The sequence below is a fragment of the Aricia agestis genome, chromosome 7 (assembly GCF_905147365.1).
Source record: "Aricia agestis chromosome 7, ilAriAges1.1, whole genome shotgun sequence".
Classification (NCBI taxonomy): domain Eukaryota; kingdom Metazoa; phylum Arthropoda; class Insecta; order Lepidoptera; family Lycaenidae; genus Aricia; species Aricia agestis.
In genome coordinates, this window is record NC_056412.1 from 16,534,022 (window position 1) to 16,557,460 (window position 23,439).

Consider the following 23,439-nt stretch of genomic DNA (forward strand, 5'->3'; position numbering starts at 1 on the left):
CACCTCTTCCTGATAAGTGTCGGATAGGCTATCTGTCACTTATCTAACAGATAGAGTATGGAATAATAATAATAATAATAATAATAATAATAATAATAATAATAATAATAATAATAATAATAATAAGGGGGTGAAGCCGGTCCCTCCTAGTTGGTGTCCCCGGGCAACACGTGGGTGCGCCACCCCGCTCTCTTCGGGGTGAGGTACTCACGTGGCTGATCATCGGTTCTTTCTTTCTTTTACTGTCTCTTCACCGTCTTTTTGTTGGTCAATTCTTGTGTTTGCGATGATTTTTTTTATTGTTCATTTTATCTATCTTTCACCACCTGTGTTTCGTCTTATACTGTCTTTCCCGTTTAGTTAACTCTTCCTTTGAGACAAAAACCATATGTGATGCGTCTAAGAAACAGAACTATACCCCAGGCGGGTACCGGAGCGGATAGCAATGGAGAATCCCGCCCCGGGCCCTCGGGTCCGGGCTGCCCTACGTATTCTGGGGTGGGCACCGTGTCGCACAATGATAATGTTACACATCATAGAGAAACTTCGTCATCTTGTTTCTCCCCATTATCATCACTTTTTTCATCACCGCCATCTTCTCCAGCTTCATATCTTATAGCCAATCAGTCCACTTCATCAAATTCGTCAATGTCATCGTCAATAGAATCTACTGCGGATGTTGTGCGGGAGGCTATTTCAGCCAGAGTTACTGCACCCATCCATAGTTCTAAGTGCAAACGTAAAAAATGGTCCAAAGAAATGAACATTTTCATAATGCACAAATATTTCATTCTCACAAAATTAGAAACCGACACTAAATCATACTTGACACAGTTACATTCATTATTCTCGTCAGAGTTTCCAGAAATGAAAGCATCAAAACAAAGAGTAGGTGACCAACGACGAGCAATCGTTCAACGACACTTCTTAACCAGACAGGAGATTTTAAGTATAAAAAATGACGTAAAAACTTTTTTGCAGAATCAAAACGAACACTTGACCGACGAACAAGACATGACGCAACCAGGTACTATTGAAACAAACTACACACTTAACAGAATGAAATGGACAACTGAAATTAATAAAACAATAATGAGAGCTTATTACAGAATAACCAAACTAGAGACTGACCTCACCACCTACAGACCCATATTACACCAAGAAATTACCGCCACATGCCCGTCAATAGCTCACCTTTCAATACAAAGAATAGCTGACCAACGGAGAGCTATTGTTAGTAATCATCTTCTATCAAGCGAAGAACTTAAAAGGATACGTGAAGAAGCACGGAGGGAGCTCGATGAAATATCGGTCGAAAACACTGAACACACGGTACACCAGCCGGTAAATGTAACACAAAACCTGTTAGATGATCATTCTTTCTTATCAAACCAACAAAACGACATAGTTAACTTAGTCACAATTCAAAATCGCGTACCTGTAAAGTTATCAATAGAATTAGAAACACAGTTAAAAGAAATGTTTTTAGAGTCCTATAACATATTTAAAGACATAACTCCAACAGCGCGACCATCTTTGCCCAAATTAAAGCCATCTAAAAAATTGTTTCTGATAGTTGACTGCCTTAATTCTAATATAATCCCAAACATGACCCATGAGGATACCGACTTTAACACTCTTCACACGTATATATACACTGCAGCATACACCGCAACCAAATTTAGTGGAGTAAGAATAAATGTTAACAATAATACGACCAGTGCAAACAAATCGCAGATGACACCCCGATGGCAGAAACGGCTCGAAGGAAGAATAGGCGACCTTAGAGCGAATATAGGTAGACTTACCGAGTATATACGAGGTACTCGTTCTTCTTACCTAGAAAAGCAGATACAGAAAATAAAGCAACAGTACAAAATACATGCACAACATGAGTCAGAAAATTCGGATGTAACACACTTTATGGACACTTTAAAGCAAAAATTAAACATACTAACCAATAGATTAAAAAGATATAAAGATTGCAGTAATAGAAAAACACAAAACAAAGAATTTAATAATAATGAAAAACTATTTTACAGAAAACTTGCTCAAGATACTGCTCAACACAATAACCCTTCACCCACCCCTAAATCTATGCATACATACTGGTCAAACATATGGTCCCATCCTAAACACCATGAAACTAGTCCGTGGATTGAAAAGGATAGAGCTAGATTCGCAGATATACCCGAAATGAAATTCGATCAAATTCACGCAGAACAACTGAAATCCGTTATAGCTAAAACACACAACTGGAAAGCAACTGGATCTGATAACATACACAACTTTTGGTACAAAAAACTTACGTGCACACATAGCCTATTACTAAAACACATCAATACATTTATCCGTTCCCCAGATTTAATACCAAATTTCATCACACAGGGCATAACATATATGTTACCAAAAGATAATTCTGATACTACAAACCCGGAAAAATATAGGCCCATCACTTGTCTTCAAAACATTTATAAGATAATCACAGCATGCATTAGCAATTTAATATACACACATATAGAAAAAAACAATATCCTAGCCGAAGAACAGAAGGGATGCCGGAAATATAGTCAAGGCTGCAAAGAGCAACTAATTATAGATTCTGTAATATCAAATCAGGCACGTAAAAAGAAAAGTAGTATATATACCATGTACATCGATTATAAAAAGGCGTTTGATTCCGTACCCCACTCATGGCTCATTTATATATTAAAACATTATAAAATCTGTCCCACAATTATAAACTGCCTCGCAAAAATAATGCCAAATTGGCAAACTAGGTTAAAAATTTGTGACTCATCAAAAACAATTGAAACCGACTTAATTCCTATAAAAAGGGGTATATTTCAAGGGGACTCTTTAAGTCCTCTTTGGTTCTGCCTTGCACTTAATCCATTATCATATATACTTAACGAAAAGGAGCGGGGATTTAAAATCAAACACAACACCCAACATACATCACTCTCGCACCTTATGTATATGGATGACATCAAAATCTTTGCAAACACACTAAACAACATACACATTCTGGCTGATCTTACTCAAATTTTTTCAAATACTATACATATGGAGTTCGGAATAGATAAATGTAAAATACAAGCAATAAAGAAAGGCAAAATACAAGAAACACAATATAAACTAAATAACGATTGTATAATTGAGTCTGTCGACCCGTTAGAAGGGTATAAATACCTAGGATATTATCAGTCACAACAGCTACACCACAAACAAATTAAAAAACAACTCAAACACAAGTTTAGAGCCAGACTACACAAAATTTTAGTTACACAGTTAAATTCTAAAAACACAATTAAAGCTATTAATACATACGCAATACCCATACTTACATATTCCTTTGGTGTAATTCGCTGGAACCAAACGGAACTTAAATCTCTGCAAAGATTAATAAACACAACAATGATCAAGCACAGAAAACATCACCCAAGAGCTTGTATCCAACGGTTAATTCTGCCCAAAGCCGAAGGTGGAAGAGGACTTATAGATATTGTTAATTTACACAATAGACAAATAGAACTACTCCGAAAATTCTTTTACAATCGCGCCCAAACAGTAAATCTTCATCAGGCCATTTGCCACACTGACACTCACACACCCCTTACACTCGCTGATAACACAAAAGGAATAAATATCTACACAAACCAACAAAAAATCGAAGCATGGACAAATAAAACCTTACATGGCAGGCACCGCATGGATCTAACCAATAACGCCGTAGACAAAATAGCGTCAAACGCATGGTTAAAACACGGAGAGCTGTTTCCTGAAACGGAAGGTTTTATGTTGGCAATCCAAGACCAAGTAATAGACACCAAAAATTACAGAAAGCACATAATAAGAGACCGTGACATTGGTAGTGACCATTGCCGTCACTGCCACAAGCAACCAGAAACAATTCAACATTGACGACCTCCGTGGCTCAATGGTTAGAGTGTGTGGCAACTCAAGCCGGGGGTCGCGGGTTCGAATCCCGCCGACGGAACAAAAAGTTTTTCAATGTTCCTGGGTCATGGATGTGTATTAAATATGTGTATGATATAATAAAAATCTTAAATATATGTATAGTATAAAAGTATTAAATATATTTCCGTTGTCTGGTACCTGTAACACAAGTCCTTCAGGTACTTAGCATGGGGCCAGACTGACGTGGTGTGAAGCGTCCATAGATAGATATATCACAGGCGCCTGCTCATCCATCACCCAAACAGACTACAAACATAGACACGACCAGGTAGCAGCAATTATACACCAGATACTCGCACAAAAATACAACCTCATCACAGAAAAGACCCCATATTACAAGTACACTCCCCAAATTATATTAGACTCACCGGATTACAAACTTTACTGGGACAGGACAATACTTACAGACAAGACCGTTTATCACAACAGACCTGATATAACACTCCATGACAAAAGAAATAGAACTGTTTACCTGATAGACATCGCCATACCTAACACTCATAACCTCCCATCCACGCACACAACCAAATTAGCAAAATACACAGACTTGACAGTAGAAATAAAATCACAGTGGCAAGTTAACACAGTCAAAACTATACCCATAATCATCTCAACCACTGGCGTCATTCCTAAAACACTTCATACATCCCTCAAAATACTTAACATACATCCACTCACATTCATCACTCTCCAAAAAGCAGTCATTCTCAATACATGCCGCATCGTCCGGAAGTTTTTATCTATTAATAATAATTAACAAATAAGTCACCTGAAGTTGTTTGGCCGCAAGCCCGCAACTTCAGTATACCCCGCAAGGGAGAAAAGAAAATTTAACAAAAACATAATAATAATAATAATGTTTATTTTTCTCTCCACAATAAACAATTTACATATTTTATAACATTTACAATACAGTGCACATATGTTGTGGGGAGACTGGCGTCTTAAACTAAGCAGTTTCCTGCTTGTATTTCAAGACACCAGGCCTCCAACCCTCGTACTCTAATAAATGTTAACAATAATAGCATGATTAATTATAATGACATGTGACATTTTATTCTAATTTTAACATTATCAATATCATTTAAATCTCAACATTAACAATATTATTACTTTAAATTAATTTTAATAAGTATGTGTGAGTGGGAGTAAGTGTGGGTGAGTGTGTGTATGTGTGTTATTATAAAAATGTGATTATGAATAATTTATACTTATATATTATATATTTTTTATTTTTATTTTATTTATCCAGCTAATCTTTATTTCTACCTATTAGATTTTCTGTTTCAGTATAAGTGAGGTTTAAAAGCCATTGAGTTACAGATTTCTTGCATTCCAATTTTGTTTTGGGGTAGATATTTAATATTTTATTGGCATTATTATACAATATTTTTCCTAACTTAAAAAAGAATCTATGGGCAAAAGATGTTCGGGTAATCTCAGTATTAAATATTTTGTATTGTCTCCTAGAAACTGGTGTAGGTGTATAGAAAACCAGTGAATGCTGCTTAAGTATCGTGAAAAGTACAAACAGTTGTCTAACTGTGAGGACTTTAGCTTCCTGGTATAGCTCAGTGGTAGGGAAGAGCCTCGGCTTGATCAGGCATATCTTAAGTAGAAGTCTTTGAGTTCTCTCCAGCTCTATAAGTTTGGTTTTTGCTGCTCCGCCCCAAGATGTAATACAATAGGAGATAACCGATTGTGCAAGAGCGATATAAACTGTTTTCATTGTTTCTCCGTTGGCAACGTACCTCAATTTCTTAAAAACAAATATCAATTTTCTGAGTCTCTGGGATATGTTATGTATGTGTTCGGCAAATGTTAAGCTGCTATCAATCGTCACCCCGAGATATTTAATATGTGTCGTTGTACTTATTTCAGAGCATTGGCACAAAATGGAAGAAGGTAAAGAACATTTATGCATATATATTCTCAGATTTTGCGGCAAATTCAATTTACGCATTGAGAAACACATGTATTTGGTTTTCTCTATGTTTAGCGTTAGACTATTCTTAGCCATCCACTGAGATACGACGTTAAAACCTCTTTGTGCTAATTCAAAAACCTCAGTCCAAGTGTTGGCCGTGAACGTTATGGCAGTATCATCTGCGTAAGATGTTATTTCACCATTTTGTAGCGTAAGTTGACACAAATCGTTTAGGTAACATAAAAATAGAGTTGGGCCAAGTATACTGCCTTGCGGAATGCCGAAATTGAGTTTTTGTTCAGAACTACAGTGTTTACCTATTTTAACAAACTGAGAGCGATTTGTTACGTAATCCTTAAACAGAGCTAATTGTGTGCCACGAATACCTAGTTTTTCGAGTTTTTTTATCAATATTGTTAGAGAAACAGTATCGAAAGCCTTTTTTAAATCTAAAAATATAGTGAGTGTTTTTTTGTTACAGTCTAGATTTTTCACTACGTTTTGAGTAAAGTTATGAACAACTTCATCAGTCGACCTTCCCTTCCGAAAACCAAATTGTGTATCTGCTAAGAGGTGTTTTGATTCCAGAAAATTAACTAGGCGCTTATTAATTACACGCTCAAATACCTTTGAGAAGGAAGTCTGAATGGCTATTGGTCGGTAATTGCTAACAATATCTTTTTTTCCAGATTTATAGATAGGTATTACCGCAGATTTTTTAAAAGCTTCTGGAAAAATGCCTTTTTCCATGCAACGGTTAAATAGGTGCGTAAGTATTGGAGCAATTACCTCAACATTATCTTTAACAACCTTTACAGGTATATCATCACATCCTGGTGCACAATCTGATTTTAAAGGAATATCTGTCAGATAAGTGACAGATAGCCTATCCGACACTTATCAGGAAGAGGTGAAACGGGCCCTTAGGGTTTCATACTTACAGATTTTTGTGGATCGATAAACAAGAAAATTACTTACGTTGAATTAAAATTTTCTAATACGATGGTGCCTTTGGTTTCTTTCCCCATGTTGGCTGCTTATTCTGCAACAAAAATACAATAGACACTGTTCTAAATTAAAAGTCTTTTTAACGTTGGCTTCGCCCATTAAAAAAAGAACATCTTTTTAACTCCCGGGTGGAGCATCAAAATTCATTAGATAAAAAAGTCTACTTCATGTTTTCAATAAAATAATATTTAAATACACAATTTAGGAACATGTTCACAAGTTTGTAATATTTAAGTACTATCGACTTTAACTTTGTGCGAACTGCAAAGTAAATTTTGAGGCTCATATCTCTAGAAGTTGGTTTACATTTGTTATGTATGGTTCTCATTACTCAGTAAATATGAAATGTTAGGTACTTTTAGTTGTTTAGGTATTTTAGAAAGTATTTATAATACTAGCATCGGTTTCGCATGGTTATTAATTATCATAATATAAAATTTGTAATTGATTGTACTGTCGGTTCTTGGTGGAAATTCATGTTGTACACTAATAAAACACACTTTTCTTGCACTTTTTCCACTATATAATATAATATAGTGGAAAAAGTGCAAGAAAAGTGTGTTTTATTAGTGTATAATATAAAATTATCCATCTCTTTAACTATTGTATGATTAGTGATTACTTTATCGACGACCTCTATAAGACGACCTCTGTGGCTCAGTGGGTGGGCTGTCGATAGAGCCGGGGGTCGCGGGTTCGAATCCCGCTGACGGAACAAAAAGTTTTCAAAGTTCCTGGGTCATGGGTGTGTATTAAATATGTGTATGATATAATAAAAATCTTAAATATATGCATAGTATAAAGGTATTAAATATATTTCCGTTGTCTGGTACCCGTAACACAAGTCCTTCAGGTACTTAGCACGGGGCCAGACTGACGTGGTTTGAAGCGTCCATAGATATTATTATTATTATTATCTATTGCAATCAGCTTTAAAATTGTCTACGTGTTTAATGTTACTAGGTAATTGGGGTTATCGTTCGGAAACCGTATATTTTTCCGGGAAAACTATGCTTTTTCCTTTCCCGGGACTATTAAAGGTATTTGCATACCAAATTTCTGCAAAATCGGTCCTACTGCTTAAGCGTGTAAAGGTAACAGATAGACAGCCAAAAATTAGCATTTAAATTTTAGTAGGCAAGAATTAATATCGTTGTATGTTTATTTCGGAAGCCGCTTTACAAATTTTTTGATAAAAAAAGTTCCATGAATTAAATTTTTAAAATTTAACCAGCAATTTCGTTCACGCAGAAATCTCTTAATAACATAGTCATAAAGGAGTAAGGGACAGTAAGACCCACAGAAATACATCATCATCAATACATAAAATACAGAAATTTAATAAAATACGTGAAAAAGATTATTGTTTTTTGCGAATTTTATTAGTTTCTGAAAAATACGGTCGAATTGAGAAACCTGTTACTTTTGGAAGTCGGTAAAGATTATTCAAAATATTATTAAGTAAGTAAACTTAGTATAGCGTTACAATGATAATATTATAATAACACCTGACTGAGAATGTATAGTCTGGCATAAAAGTGAAGAAATAAAAAAGTGGCAACATCGTAGTGTCATCCCTTTCAAATCAATTTAAGAAAAAAGGAATGACAATGCGATGCCACTTTTTAACTTCTTTCCTTTTATGCCAGACTATAATTATATGACATAATAATCATGTGACTGTGAGTGAATTAGATATTCCGAACTCAGTACTGCAGCCCAATGAATGAGGTCAAAGACCATAAAAACTTACCAGTCGTTGGCATAGAATATTAAAAATCAAATATAATGTAACTTTATGACATAGACTATAATTTATAGTCCTAAAAATAAAATCCTACTTTATGCCAAATACTATAAGTCTATGTCATAAAGTGGCATTTTATGTGAATTTTTGTCGGTCGCGGCTAGCCGAGGTAAAGATCGGAACGGCCCCATCAGTTTGTCTCCACAGAGTTTCTATACTTTCGCATTTCTACTGGTGACGCCATGCTAGGGTCGCTGGTATAATATTAAAGAGCATATACTAAGGGCTAGAGAGAAATGAAAACAAGTTTTTGTAAAATATATTGCTGTTTTCCAGACGTCAAGCCTCCCCACGCAGAGCCCGATAGAGATAACTGCAGCAGCTCGATCTAATAAAATAAGAGAAAATCAACGATACGTTGTCTCCAGATTTTTTCAATCACCCCAATCGGCTCAGCCTTTCTCGAGTTTTAGCGAGACTTAAAAAACGAGTCTATCACGCAAATAAATTTAACAAAAATTAGCAAAATAAAATTAACAAAAATCACTCCCAAAATAAAATAAATACAATGTCAACAACCGGTTGATTACCCTCACATCTCGTGATGTCACTCGTTCCGGAGCTAGACGCCCAAGGCTGTGCATTTTGCAATAAATAACAGCCGTATTGCACGAACTGATTTACCACACTATTATCACAATTTATATACTTTTAAGTGGATAAACATAATATGGGATACTTAAAATTAAGTGTTTGCTCGCATCGTTGTGCTAAGTAACTAATTTGCCGCGGGTACACTACACCCATACTAATATTATAAATGCGAAAGGGTGTCTGTCTGCTTGCTAACCGCTGAACTAATGCTGAAATTTAGTATGGAGATACTTTTCATCCCAGAAAAATGTTCGGTTCCCGCGCGACAAACGAGTTTTGGCGTAACGGAGTTTCTATAATAATAGCTAGTTTTCGATAAAAATATCTTTAAGAGGATACAACAGCGGCTAGAGAAATGAAAAAAAAGTACGTGTAATATCTATAGCTGTCTCCCTTACCTCAAGCCTATACCGCAGAACGCGATAGAGACAACTGCAGAAAATCCAGAAAATCAACGATTCGTTGTCCCCTGATTCCTTCTCCAAAACTTAACCGATTTAAGTACTTTTTTCATTAAAGATTAAAAAAAGGCTTGAGCTGTGTTCCTATGTTTTGCTTTTTTTGTATAATCTAGCCAAATCTGTTTTCTGGACGTTTGAACACAGTGGAAAATCTGGCCATTTTTTTGGGTTTTTGAACGTTCATATCTTATTTAATAATTAAATCATGAAAAAAAAGAAAACATAGGGACATTGTATTAGTGGCCGTAGATATTCAGGAAAAAAATTATAACTCTACTAGCATTATCCAGGGAGGAAACAGGGGACAACGTTTGTATGGAAAAAAGGGCGGTGTGGAATCCTCTTAAGTGTGCTCTATCTTATATTTATGATGTTGTATTTTTATCAAAATCGATCTAGTCGTTTTATATGGAATAAATAAACCTCTAGCATCATCCGAATAAACTAGCTAAAAGCCGAGCTTTGTGTGGGCGTCCTCACACCTTGACTGACTGATGATCTAACTGCTAACACATCTACAATATAAATAAATATTAGTATTAATATTTATTCTCTATTTCTATTGATTTGTCATTTAACATATTATGTTTAAAGCACAAATCAATAGGGATGATAGTTTTTCCGTACAATGTACCACAAAATGTACGGGTTGTGGGATATACTAGGACTCGCTTCGCTCGCCCTGATCATTAAGTACTAGTGTAGATGGGAGTGAATGAACTCCAAAAGTACTAGACCGGTTTTAATGAAATAAAATCGCTGGAAAGAGCAAGCGTATTGAAAGTTAGGGTTATCGATGACTAACATCGCCACCACCAGTTTGTTTCGAATATACAGGATGTAACAAAGTGATAATACCTTAGGGTGTGTATGTGTCCCTTATAATTATAGAGTTTACTGTGAGAAGTGAGAAGCAGCGCTGAAAAAACAATTTTTTGTAAGTGCAAGCGCCCCAGTCCCATGAATTTGCTCGTACAAAACATAATGAAAATCGGCCAATTCCAAAAGGACTCGCGCACAAAGGGTTCCGTACCGTTATAGAGCAAAATTAGACCAAAAATTGTGTTTTTTGTATGGGGACCCTCTTAGTTTTTAATTTAATTTTAATATTATTATTAAATATTAAAGTACACATGTAAAATTAAATAAGAACTTTGAGAAACATTCAAGTACCTATCATTACTGATATCGAGTAAAAATTAAGGCCAAAAAAACATGTTTGTTTTATCGGAACCCCCCGTAAATAATAATTTTATTTTGTTTTTAGTATTTGTTGTTATAGCGGCAACAGATATATAAGGTGTAACAAAAATAAGTGATAATAATGTAGGGTATGTACGTGTTCCTTGTAGAGAGTTCACTGTGAAAGTAGCAGAGCTGAAAGATCAAAATTTTTTTTCACTTTTGTATGGGCAAGCGCCCCAGCCTCACGAGTTTCTCCATACAAAAGTGAAAAAAATTTTTGGTCTTTCAGCTCTGCTATAACTTTCACAGCGAACTCTCTACAAGGAACACGTACATACCCTACATTATTATCACTTATTTTTGTTACACCTTGTATACACACTCTGTGAAAATTTCAGAAGTCTAGCTATAGCGATTCTTGAGATACAGCCTGGAGACAGACATACAGACGGACGTACGGACGTACGGACGGACAGACGGACAGACATCGAAGTCTCAGTAAATATAATGAATTAGCTAAAGACAGCTTAAAGTTGGACATTTTTGAACACAACCGTAATAAAATATTAAAATCGTCACAGACATCCTCCATAGCAGATGTACCTCTGCAACTTATGAGTGAAATAAGTAACGTTCAAATGTACTGCGTGAAGTTAAAAACCAAAAATTGTGCTAGTTTTATGTTAATATTTTTAATTTAAATGTGTGCACATATTTGTTACGTTGCGGTCTAGATCTTACATTTAAATGTATATTAAATTGTTTAGTTGGGATTGTAATGTGATTTGTGCATTTAAATAAATAAATTAAATTAAAATAGGGTCCCGTTTTAACCCTTTGGGTACAAAACCCTAAAAACAGAGTAACTCATTCAGCGCTGCTACTTTCACAGAGAACTCTATGCAGGGTACTTACACATACCCTAAGTTACAATCACTTTGTTTCGTTACACCCTGTTTGTTATGTAATAATATGTTTAATACAACACATATTTAAGAGTCAGTCCCAAAAACTTATATGCTGAATGTGTTTGGGATTACTCAGAAAAAACGTTGCTCCGTTTCATAAATGCTAATGTAAAATTTAATTGACAAAAAATCCCAGAACACGGTTTTTATCAGAATTAAGATAGGGCTGCTACATCGCGAAAAAATATTTTTGCATCTTAATATTTTGGGAATTATTTTTCTTAATCCTGAAATTCATGATCATGATTTCCGAAATAATTTGAGAAATTACCATACAAGTAGAAATTGTTTATTCTTCCGTAGAAACAAACGTCACAATATTATGTGACGCTACGGCCTACGCCATAAATGTACCATCACAAAAATTGATTCATAGGCCGAGGCTCTATGTGATTTGGTCAAGTTATATCAATATCAAGTTAATTTTAGTCGTGTTCTGTCAAACTATGATACAATCCGACCGAGCTACGTAGGTCTGCCATCTACCTATGAAATCATTTTTTTTTTAAATAAGGGGGCAAACGAGCAAACGGGTCACCCGATGGAAAGCAACTTCCGTCGCCCATGGATACTCGCAGCATCAGAAGAGCTGCAGGTGCGTTGCCAGCCTTTTAAGAGGGAATAGGGTAATAGGGGAAGGTAGGGATGGAAAGGGAACGGAATAAGGGAGGGTAGGGAAGGGAATAGGGTAGGGGATTGGGCCTCCGGTAAACTCGCTCACTCGGCGAAACACAGCGTAAGCGCTGTTTCACGCCGGTTTTCTGTGAGGACGTGGTATTTCTCCGGTCGAGCCGGCCCATTCGTGCCCAGGCATGGCTCTCCCACGTCAATCAATAATTTATCTGATAGTATAATAATTACCTATATTTTACTAAAGTATTGAAAGTGGACTGAATACTGATAAATGTGTGCCGAGATATTTAACACAGTCCTGCTAATGATAGAAAGTTGTAGGAAGCTTAGCCCTTAGATAATTGGACAGGTAATGAGTGAAAGAGAACTCTGTCATTCCTCGGATTCTCTGGATTTTTATACAATATACATTTGTAGAAAAACTCTTTAAGTCTCGGAAAAGTCATCTTTACTTGTATGTCCTTTGGAGTCCTCATATCATATTTCTAGATCAGAGGTTCCCAAACTCCTTTGTTTTGTGGCCAACTTTTAAGGTGTTGGTGCATACTGCGGACCCCCTGTAACAACCCCCCCACAATACTAATCCATGAAATTTGCTATTACGTACGCTTTGATTATTAATTTATGTAACAGTCGCTGTGCTTTTCAAATTAAGGCTAATAGACAGGGTTCAGACACTCGACTTTCATGACTCTTGCTGAATGTCGAATATGCAAGTTCTTACAAAAACAATTTCTGACCTTCTTATGACATTGGCTATCTTTCATAGGAGAAGTCAAGTCGGGTCACCTAATACATTTTATAGACCCCCATTAACAACTTGTTGACCCCCATTTTTTTCCCACGCCAGCGTAGACCCCTGTCAGGCTCTCGTGGACCCCTGGGCGTCCACCTGGACCACTTTGGGAATCAATGTTCTAGATACTAAATCGGTTTAGCCGTTTCAGCGTGAAGAAGCCACAGACAGACACACTTTCGCATTTATATTTGAAATTTTGCAACGGCGCAACAGAGTTGTCAGCGTCAATATTTTAATATTAATTTTGTTTCTTAAAAAAATGAACAACTTTTGAGCCAAAAAAGTGTTCTATAAACGAACCTATTTTTTTGTTGGTTAACAGTGTGATAAACTATGAATTAAGTTTATTTACATTAGTGTCACCTTCAGTAGATATATTATGTTGTGCAAAAACGAACCAATAAGGAGGTCGTGTCGCAGGCAACCTTGATGTTTTTCAACAAAAATACTTTGGTTTTGTGGGTTCTTAACCGATGGGCGATGACTAAGTACTTTTTTATAGCAAAAACCCTTCTTAACTTTGAAAAAGTATGAAACATATTATTATGACCTAAAAATAAGTATATTAACCTGTGCAGTACGATCACTGTGTATATGAAAAAGGTTTTTTTTTTTACTCAATATAGTCTAAGAACAGCAAGACTAAAGTTACTACTCTGAGAGATGTTTGATAATCTGTTTCATTACTGATGTTACACTACAACAAACGTCAAAAGTAGTTAATATAAAATATCAAAGACAGCCTTCTATACATTGATATTCGACTTCGAGACCTCGAGAGTATCTTTTTTCATAACATAGTATAGTCCATTTACATAAAATCCCCATTTTACACTGCATGTAAGTTAAGCAACTATTATTTTGTGCTGATGATTATGTATTTCTAGAGACGATATGCCGGAATCTTGATGCTATCTGTCTATTCTTTGTGTTATGCTTGCGTAATAACACAACTGAACAGGGTTGTGCTGACAAGTTTTTAATGGTTTCATAAAATATGATTTAAGTACATAACGAAGCTATTTTAAGCCATGGGTAGAAAATATTCAGTAGACCGTACTCTTTTAATAAAAATATTTTTGTTTCATGAAAATATTATATAGAGCTTTAATAAAAAAAATCGATTAAATAATAGTTTACCGACTGGAAAGAGGCAGCCCTAGGAAAACGACATTGAAGGTCTTACATGCGGGTGCTAGAGGATAACGAAGTACAGAGGCGGCATTTGGTATTATGAACATTATTGTTTGTAGGTATAAATGAAGATTATTTTAAGATAGGACCAAACTATTAATTACAATCAACTGTATTTTTTCATACTATATAAATAAATAAATAATATTATGTTGTTTATTTATTTATATAGTATGAAAACTTACAATTTATTCTAAAATATTATTTACTAGATGTAGATTTCAATTCTCATTTATTGTTCAGTAAAAAATAAAATTTACTCGTTTACGATATACAATTTTCAACAGTATAAACACTGACCTCCCATATACGAGTACGCTGGACTTATGATACCCTTTGAAATGACAGATATTTTTTGTGCCTATTTGAAGCGGAATTAGCGCTCCCAATCTTAATCTGAGATTAAGATCTTAATCTGACGTAAAATGACGTTTGAAAGTCGCCATATTGGCGCTGATAGCAGTAGTGAGAGTACTTGGAACTAATACTAGTTTCTACAACCAATAGTGATTAAGCGGCCATTTGCAAGTTACGTCAGATTTAGTTCTCTTCCCCCGCATTGAGGGCGCTGATTCCGCTTCAAATAGGCACAAAAACAGTTGGGTATCATAAGTCCAGCGTATTTGTATAATGGAGGTCAGTGAGTATAAATGAGTAGCGGAAAATATAATATTATTTAAACATAATGAAAATATCTCTAGTAAAATACAAGTAAAAGTGTTGTTATTTTAATATTTTATAATATTAGTTTTTTTCGTATTATAATTATTAATAACATTCCTTATATAAAGACGTGAAGATTATTATTTTTTTATTCAGAAAGCAAAATCTCACAAAATCTCTATCTCTACTGTCGCTCCTCTGTACTGAATTATGATATCTGCTCTATGGTTCAGGCTTTCAACACGTTCCCTCGGCTACAGGTGCCCGTCGTAATTGTACCTCCTGCGGGGCTAAAATGGTCACATTTAGCAATTCCTCTCAATCAATTCAGCAGAATCATTCAAATGAATTGTCAAAACTGTCAAACTGACAAATGTGAAATCAGTACAAAAATACAGAAATGAATTGCAAGCAGAGTTGCATTTTGCGATTTTAGAAAAATGAATCATATAATGATTCATATCATGATTCTTCAAAGCGACCATTTTAGCCCCGCTGATGCCGACATGCTACCTCGAATACTGAATTTATTTTAGGAACTTCATTCATTCATTCATTTTCAGTAAAATCATAATATAATAAAAAGGCGAAAGTATATGAGTTAGTATGTTTATTGCATCTTCACGTCTAAACGGCCGGAGCGAAATAAAATTTGGTATTGAGTTAGTTGGTAGCCTGGATTCATACTGGCTACTTTTTATCGTTTACGTGAAAACATTTCACAATTTGTTTTCCTAAATAAACCACGGGTTCTGAATAAAGAAAAACTGTAATACAAGATGACGCCTGCAATTTAATGTCGCGCGGAAATTTATAATCTATGTGCTTTTCCGTCCCTCAAAGTACCTCCATACAAAATTGGTATACCTAAAGTTGGAAATTTTGTAAAAAAACTCATTTTGGCGGCAAGAGATGAAACATGTGCCAATCGATAGGACATCAAAATATAAATAAGAAATACTCTTTGGTAAAATGTCGTAACAGATACGATTTCGGAATATTAGTAAACCAGGCTTCATACTAAAATATCACATGCTCTTTAATCTTAATTCTTAATCCGTTCAGCCGTTCAAGCCGTGCTGAGGTAACAGACGCAGAAATAAAGCACGATGTAGAGTTTTCCTAGGCTTTCACCTAGAGAAAAATCTACGTCTTTGTTGCCGAAAATATCGAACTGAAGAGGTTTTCACTCTGAACAGTAAGAAAGCCATTTTGGATGCCCGTTTCTGTTACATGAACTTTAAAGTCTTTATTTCAGTAGGCAAATTAAATATTATAATCTTTTCCGCAAACACACTTAAACAAATACGGAACGGTTTCTGTTAAGAATTGCTCGTAATACAATTAATTAATATAAATTAATATAATTGGTATCTCGGAATCGGCTCCAACGATTTTCATGAAATTTAGTATATATAGGGGGTAGGTCAAATAGATAGTGTTTAACTAAACACTGAAAGCTTTGGTTTTAAATGTGGGAATTAATACCGATTTATGTTTTTAGGTAAAAATGTTTAAAAGTTAAATATTAAGCATTTTGTTATATTTAATTTTTTATGAGATATTGTACAAATACCCTTTTCGTCCTCTCCAATTTCACCTATACTAGCGGTTTTAAACATAATATATGCGTGATGTTATATCCCGTCAGGCCGTGTTAGCACAAGCCCAGTATGGGCTTTTTAACACTGTTATTTGTTAACTGTATATTAATTTTTGTGTATCAATAAATAAATAAATAAAATAAAATGTGACTGGCCTAGTTTATTATACAGTGATCATTAGGTTGGGGAAAAAGTTTCTTCGCATTTTATATAAAAATCCAGAAGGTTTTTTTATAAAGTTTATTTACAATTGACTAAAGTATAAACCTAGGTGCCATTTTGTTCTATAAAAATGTTGGGGCTTCTGATGAAAAAACTGCGACAAGTGGTTTTGGCAGTCCTCTTGTGATGTCAACCTGACACTGCCTAAGGAATTCTGCAGCGAATAAAACAGGTGGAAATGTGAAGGTGCAAGATCAGGACTATACGGTGGATGCATTATCACCTCCCAGCCAAACTCCTGTAATTTTTGCTGAGTGGCTAAAGATTATCGTGGTGAAAACCACACCCCTTCTGTTGATTAATTCCGGCCGCTTTCTCTCAACTTCTTGCTTTAATCTCATCAGTTGTTCGCAGCACAGTTTAGAATCGATGGTCGTGCCCGGCGGTAACAGCTCATAATAAATAATGCCGCACCACACACACAGCATCACCCTATTGCGAGTTAACCCGGATTTAGCCACAGTCTGTGAAGCCCGACCGGCTTTTGACCACGATCTTTTTCGCACGTTCTTGTCGTACGTGATCCACTTTTCATCAACAGTTATCAGCTTATTCAAAAATGGTTCGGTTTCATTACGTCGTAATAAAGAATCACAAATGAGTACACTGTTCAAATTAGGTTTCTTTCAGTGAGATCATGAGGCACCCAAATATCGAGCTTTTTTGTGTACCCAGCTTTTTCCAAATGCGCTAAAACCGTTTTGTGGTCAGTCCCCAGTTCTTCAGCTACATCGTAACTACTAATATGCTGATCTTCAGGGGCGTAAATCTTCGAACAATCTTTTTTGTATGGGAATGGGAGCGACGAAAAGCTTCGCCCACGTTGCAACAACATTCGTTTATCACGCAGAAACAGTACATTTTTCCGGGATGAAAAGTATCCTATGTCCTTTTCTGGGACTCAAAGTATCTTCAAACCAAATTTCAGCAAAATCGGTACAGCGGTTTGGGCGTGAAGAGAATTCAGGCAGGCAGACACACTTTGCATTTATAATATTAGTACGGATTCTCGCTCAATACGGCTTCATGTATTGAACGAGTTTAGACAGTGACGTGTCAGTCAGTCATTTGTAGTAAAAGGTCAAGGGAGCATTTTGACTCTCTATTGACAGTTGGCTTATTACTAGTTACTACCACGAATCACGATTAAGTATTGAGATGTGAGACAGGATAATTATATTATCTAGATACGACTGTACATAGTAAAAATAATTTATTGCAAGAAAATTTACGTTTTACTATAAAAAAAAAACATTTTTTATGGTACATTAAATGAAATTTATTAGTAAATGTTTGCAAGTTTGATTTCATTTTATTGTATTTTTGTTCGAAGTTAAATAATGTAATTTACAGATTATTTATTTTAATCTATAATATTGTGAAGTTTTAATCCATTCAGTGATCACTTGATCAGTCAAAGAGCAAAAAACATCACAAACTAATGTATAAGCCTTTATAATAATAGTCGGATTAATATTTAGCATATCTACGAGTTACATATTAACTATTTAGTAATCTATGGTACAAGTTGGGATCTGTATAACAAACTACTTCTATCAATCGGAATGAAACTATTCATTTTAAGTGTACAAGCATTTACGATTTACATATGTAGTAAAATGAGTGATTATGTTGATGGCGAATGGCGAATATTACATGTAATTGTGGGAATTTTCGGATGTTTGAAAATGGTTTTTGGTCAGAACATTTAAATAATTGTCTGTCTAATAATAACTCAGAGATGTTATTTTAGTTTATGTGTGTTAATTTTAGTAAGTTGTGTCTAAAGTCGAAGTTCCGCGGCGGAAGTTACGTTCGGCATGATTCCGCCTGCAATGTATTTTAAATTACCGTGCCGATGACACACCGTGCCGAAATTACGTCGCGTCATATTGTATGCGTTTGACATTGCTGACGTAATCATGCTGAATTTCCGCCGCGGAACATCGGCATGGTGTGTTTAGACACTTATTGTCTCTACCTACTACTACTACTATTGTATTTTCTGATCTCAAGTACATAATACGGACGCTCGTACGGTGAAGGAAAACATCGTGAGGAAACCCGCACATAGTTGGTTCCAGACGTATTGACTAGTTCTTTCCTCTGGGCTAGGCTGACTATGATGCGAGAATGCCGTATGCGCTTGGGCAACCATACGGACATTTAAAAATCTTGTCCCAGGCACTACAGTATTTGAGAGTGGTTACTTCGCTCTGAAAAATACTGTATAAATCATCTACAATGGATGTAAAGGCCTAGTTTTTTTGTCTCTACCTAGAGAACAATATGAACGTAAATTTTGATCTCGACAAGTTTTCTTTTCCCTGTGCTCTACAAAATAACAAATACTAGATGACGCCCGCACCTTCGTCGTCCCAGAATGCGTTTATCGCACGGGAACCGTATATTTTTCCGGGAAAAAAGTATCATATTGTCCTTTCCCGGGAATCGAAGTATTTCCATACCAAATTTCAGCAAGATCAGTTCAGCGGTTTCGGCGTGAAGAGGTTATCAGACAGGCAGACACACTTTCGCATTTATAATACTAGCTGTCCCGGCAAATGTTGTTTTGCCGTATAAAGTATTTCGTTTTTCGCCCATATTATTTTATTGAAGTGACTAAATAAGTATGTCATCATGGCAACGTCCATCGCTATCCTGTCACACAAACAATGATCGCCGTCAGTCTCTAGTTGTAATAATAATTTATTATTATTTATTTAACAAATTCACTTATAAAAAGTAGATGTTGTCCGATTTTCAACTCTAGGCGATATTATGCTCGCTAAGATTCACGAAAATCGGTCGAGCCGTTTCCGAGGACATGGACGAGGGGCAGAATAAATGGTAGGAGTTTTCTGAGCCCAGTTCCGATTTCTTCTTCATCTATCAATAATACTCGATGTTATCGGTCATTGACGATACAGTTTTATAAATATGTATAACATATTTGCCCCAATAATACGAAACCTACATAATATAAAATAGTACGTGAGGTGCGCGGCGTCGTTTCGACGCCGGTGCCACAACCAAAACTATTGAGCTCCTTGCTGCAAAGGGGATGCGGAGAGTAAGGCCTGTTTCACCACTTTCTGATAAAGTGCCGAATACGCTATTCACAACTTTTTTGATAGATTCTCAATACTTGATCTGTCAAGTTAATTGGTGGATAACCTATTCGTCATTCGTCAGGAAGTGGTGAAACAGGCCCTATGTTTAAGCCGTTTATTTGGTAGATAGATAAATTATGACAAGCTACTCAGAGAATGATACGAATTCAACGAGAAATTTCGATAATATCAGCGAAATCGTATCGAAGGGAGTCGATTCGACGTCGCGGGACCGCTTGAAGGTTAAATTAAGCAGCGCTTGAGTATGCGTTTGTTTTTGTACTGTGATTTGAGTACTTGGCTTTATAAGAGCTAAAAAAATCATATTTGATTTCTATGACTATGGTTAGCGTCTTGAATCAAAGCTTGTAAGGTTCCAGTTGCAACCAAGTTGCGGACTTAAGGTTCTGAGTGCATTGTTGATGATTGCGACATTTAAACACCGCTTACAGTTTCCGTCCTGCAGGAAAAAGTTAATCTAGAAGTAGAATAACAAAGTAGTTTATGAATTTTGGGAATTGGACCCTTTGGACTAGCTATTGCACTTAAATTTTACTGATTTACGCTTAAATGTGACTGATGTCCTTGCCACTCTGTATCTTCCAGCGAAATCCATACAATCAGAACATATTATGTGGCCTGAAACGGCTAGTTGTAAGTTTTAAGTTATTTAAGAAATGTTAAAGTTAGTAAAAACAGTCAAAAAGTTACTAAAACAATCAAATACAAGTAATAATAAAATATTATAATGTATTTTAATTATTATTATGTTTCGACAGGTCCTGCACATCGGATATGTGTAATGGACCCTTATGATCTAGCGTGTGATCCGAGGCCATGTCATTGTTGTGTATCCGCCATTCACTTCGTCTTACTATAGCAATTGCACCAATAATGAACCTTATTGTATTAATAATAAGGTGCAGAGTTACACTGGTTTATGAACTGTATTGGCTAAGTATGTACTCTAAAGTCGAAATAATTTACTTTGTAAAGGTTTAGTTCTCAATATTTTAATGAATCATTGATTAAGTAGTGAGTATCGATAATCATCATCAATCATCAATTAATAAAATATTTCCCAGTGATTTTTCTTTGGCTAGAAATGATTGATATAATGTAGAGCAGAGGTTCCCAAACATTTTTGTTTTATAGACCACTATATAAGCCCACATCTTCGTTGCGCCAAAATTCGTACATCGACCGGGAACCGTACATTTTCCAAGATAAGAAATATCCTATGTTATTTCCCGGGACTCAATGTATCGCGTTATCAAAAATCAGCAAAATCGGTTCAGCGGTTAGGGCGTGAAGAGGTAACAGACAGACAGAAAGACAGACCGACACAAATAGTGACTTTCACATTTATAATATAAGTAATATGGAATTTCAAAATTTTGCTGGCGCTTCATAATAAAATTTCGGTTTTCAAAGTCTAAACTAATATAGATAAAAATATTTTGATTGAATAGCGGTAACAATTTCACGTGTGACAGAGTTTTTAAAATTTGTTAAGCTTCTCAAAACTAGGTCAGTTAAAATGATATATTTTCTAACTGAGTGACTAAAATCTCTGCATTGTATCAAAAAATAATAAAATAAATGAAACCATTGGTCCTATGACTGCATCAGAATCATGCATCATACGTGGGAGAGCAATGCTTCGGCACGAATGGGCCGGCTCGACCGGAGAAATACCACGTTCTCACAGAAAACCGGCGTGAAACAGCGCTTGCGCTGTGTTTCGCCGAGTGAGTGAGTTTACCGGAGGCCCAATCCCCTACCCTATTCCCTTTCCTACCCTCCCCTTATTCCCTTCCCTTCTCATCCCTACCCTCCCCTATTACCCTTTTCCCTCTTAAAAGGCCGGCAACGCACCTGCAGCTCTTCTGATGCTGCGAGTGTCCATGGGCGACGGAAGTTGCTTTCCATCAGGTGACCCGTTTGCTCGTTTGCCCCCTTATTTCATAAAAAAAATCTTACTAACTACTATAACTACGAACTGAATCTTACAATAAGTGAAAACTAATAATAATGTTTCAAGAATAAATCATTGCATTGTCATTGGCTCTACGTATGCAAAGTTTCGAATTAATTAGACTACCTACTGAAGATAGGTAAGATAATCGTGCTCAAAGATTCCGTTACATACATACAGCCCATGCTTTTATAAACGTGTTAAAATCAGACGACTCTAATAACAAAATTATAAATATGAAGACTTTGCACGCGTTTATTTCGGGAACTATATTTTAGTGGTTCCAATCTACGAATAATAAAAACTAAGGAATCGTAACTCCCATACTATTACCGTTTTAAATTTGGTTCCTTTTGATCTGTCATGTAACGTCAGCCTAGTACCGCTCAAGGTCACCTAAATTTTTTTTTTTTTTTTTTTTTTTATTTATTCCCACCCCCCTAACATTATTAGGGCTTGTTATTATTCTTTAATTTCCTTTTTCTTTTCCTTCTATTTCTTTTTATTTATTTTAGTCTTATTTACTGATTTCTTAGATAGCTATTACATTAAAATATCATTTCGTGATTCTTGTCACTCTTATACAATTTCCTTTTTCTTTTCGATTTTTCATATTATAGCCTATGTAAAATTATCCTTCATACAATATGGTTCCAATAATCAGTTTCTTACAATTTTCCATATGTTCCATTTAATAAATTTCTGATTAATAAAATTCCAATGTGATAAGTACAAATTGTAAATAAAAATTACCAAAAATAAAATTTCAATCCACATTTTCAATATTATACAGCAACAATGTCAAAGATAAAACAACGGCACAAATGTAAAACTATCCTAATATCACAGCTAACCATTAAACTAGAACCTAACTTTTATCACACAGAATATCACTGTTTTTCTTACATACTGCACCCACAATCTTCCTGCAAAAAGCCAGGAATATGTCCCGCTTTTTTCCCCCCAGGATGGATGGCAGATTCTCACCTGTCATCGATGTGCCCAATTTCTGTTCAATATCATATCTATTGCTAGCAAAAATTGGGCAGTCGAGTAACAGGTGAGGAACCGTCTCCTCAACTCCTGGCTGACACAGGCACGACGGATCCTCCTTCAACTTGAATCTGTGCAAGTAGAAGGCGAATCCGCCGTGTCCAGTCAGAATCTGTGTGGTGTAGTGTGTGATGTCTATCTTTTTGACTATTTTGTACGCAGCGGCAGCGCTTGGGAAGAAGAGCTTCGTGACTCCAGCCGTCCCTCCCACTTCGTATCTCCTGTCCCATTCCTCAATCGTATCCTCTC

General features: G+C 35.7%; 1 protein-coding gene across 1 annotated transcript in view; it reads right to left on the minus strand.

Annotated features, from left to right (window-relative positions):
- LOC121728649 (proton-coupled amino acid transporter-like protein pathetic) overlaps positions 1 to 23,439 on the minus strand; it is a 62,666-nt gene that overhangs the window by 19,378 nt on the left and 19,849 nt on the right. The window contains exon 2 of the mRNA XM_042116873.1: positions 6,887 to 6,950. Within this exon, the coding sequence (XP_041972807.1) occupies positions 6,887 to 6,936 (50 nt within the window). The 5' untranslated portion in view covers positions 6,937 to 6,950. The remainder of the gene's footprint in view (positions 1 to 6,886; positions 6,951 to 23,439) is intronic.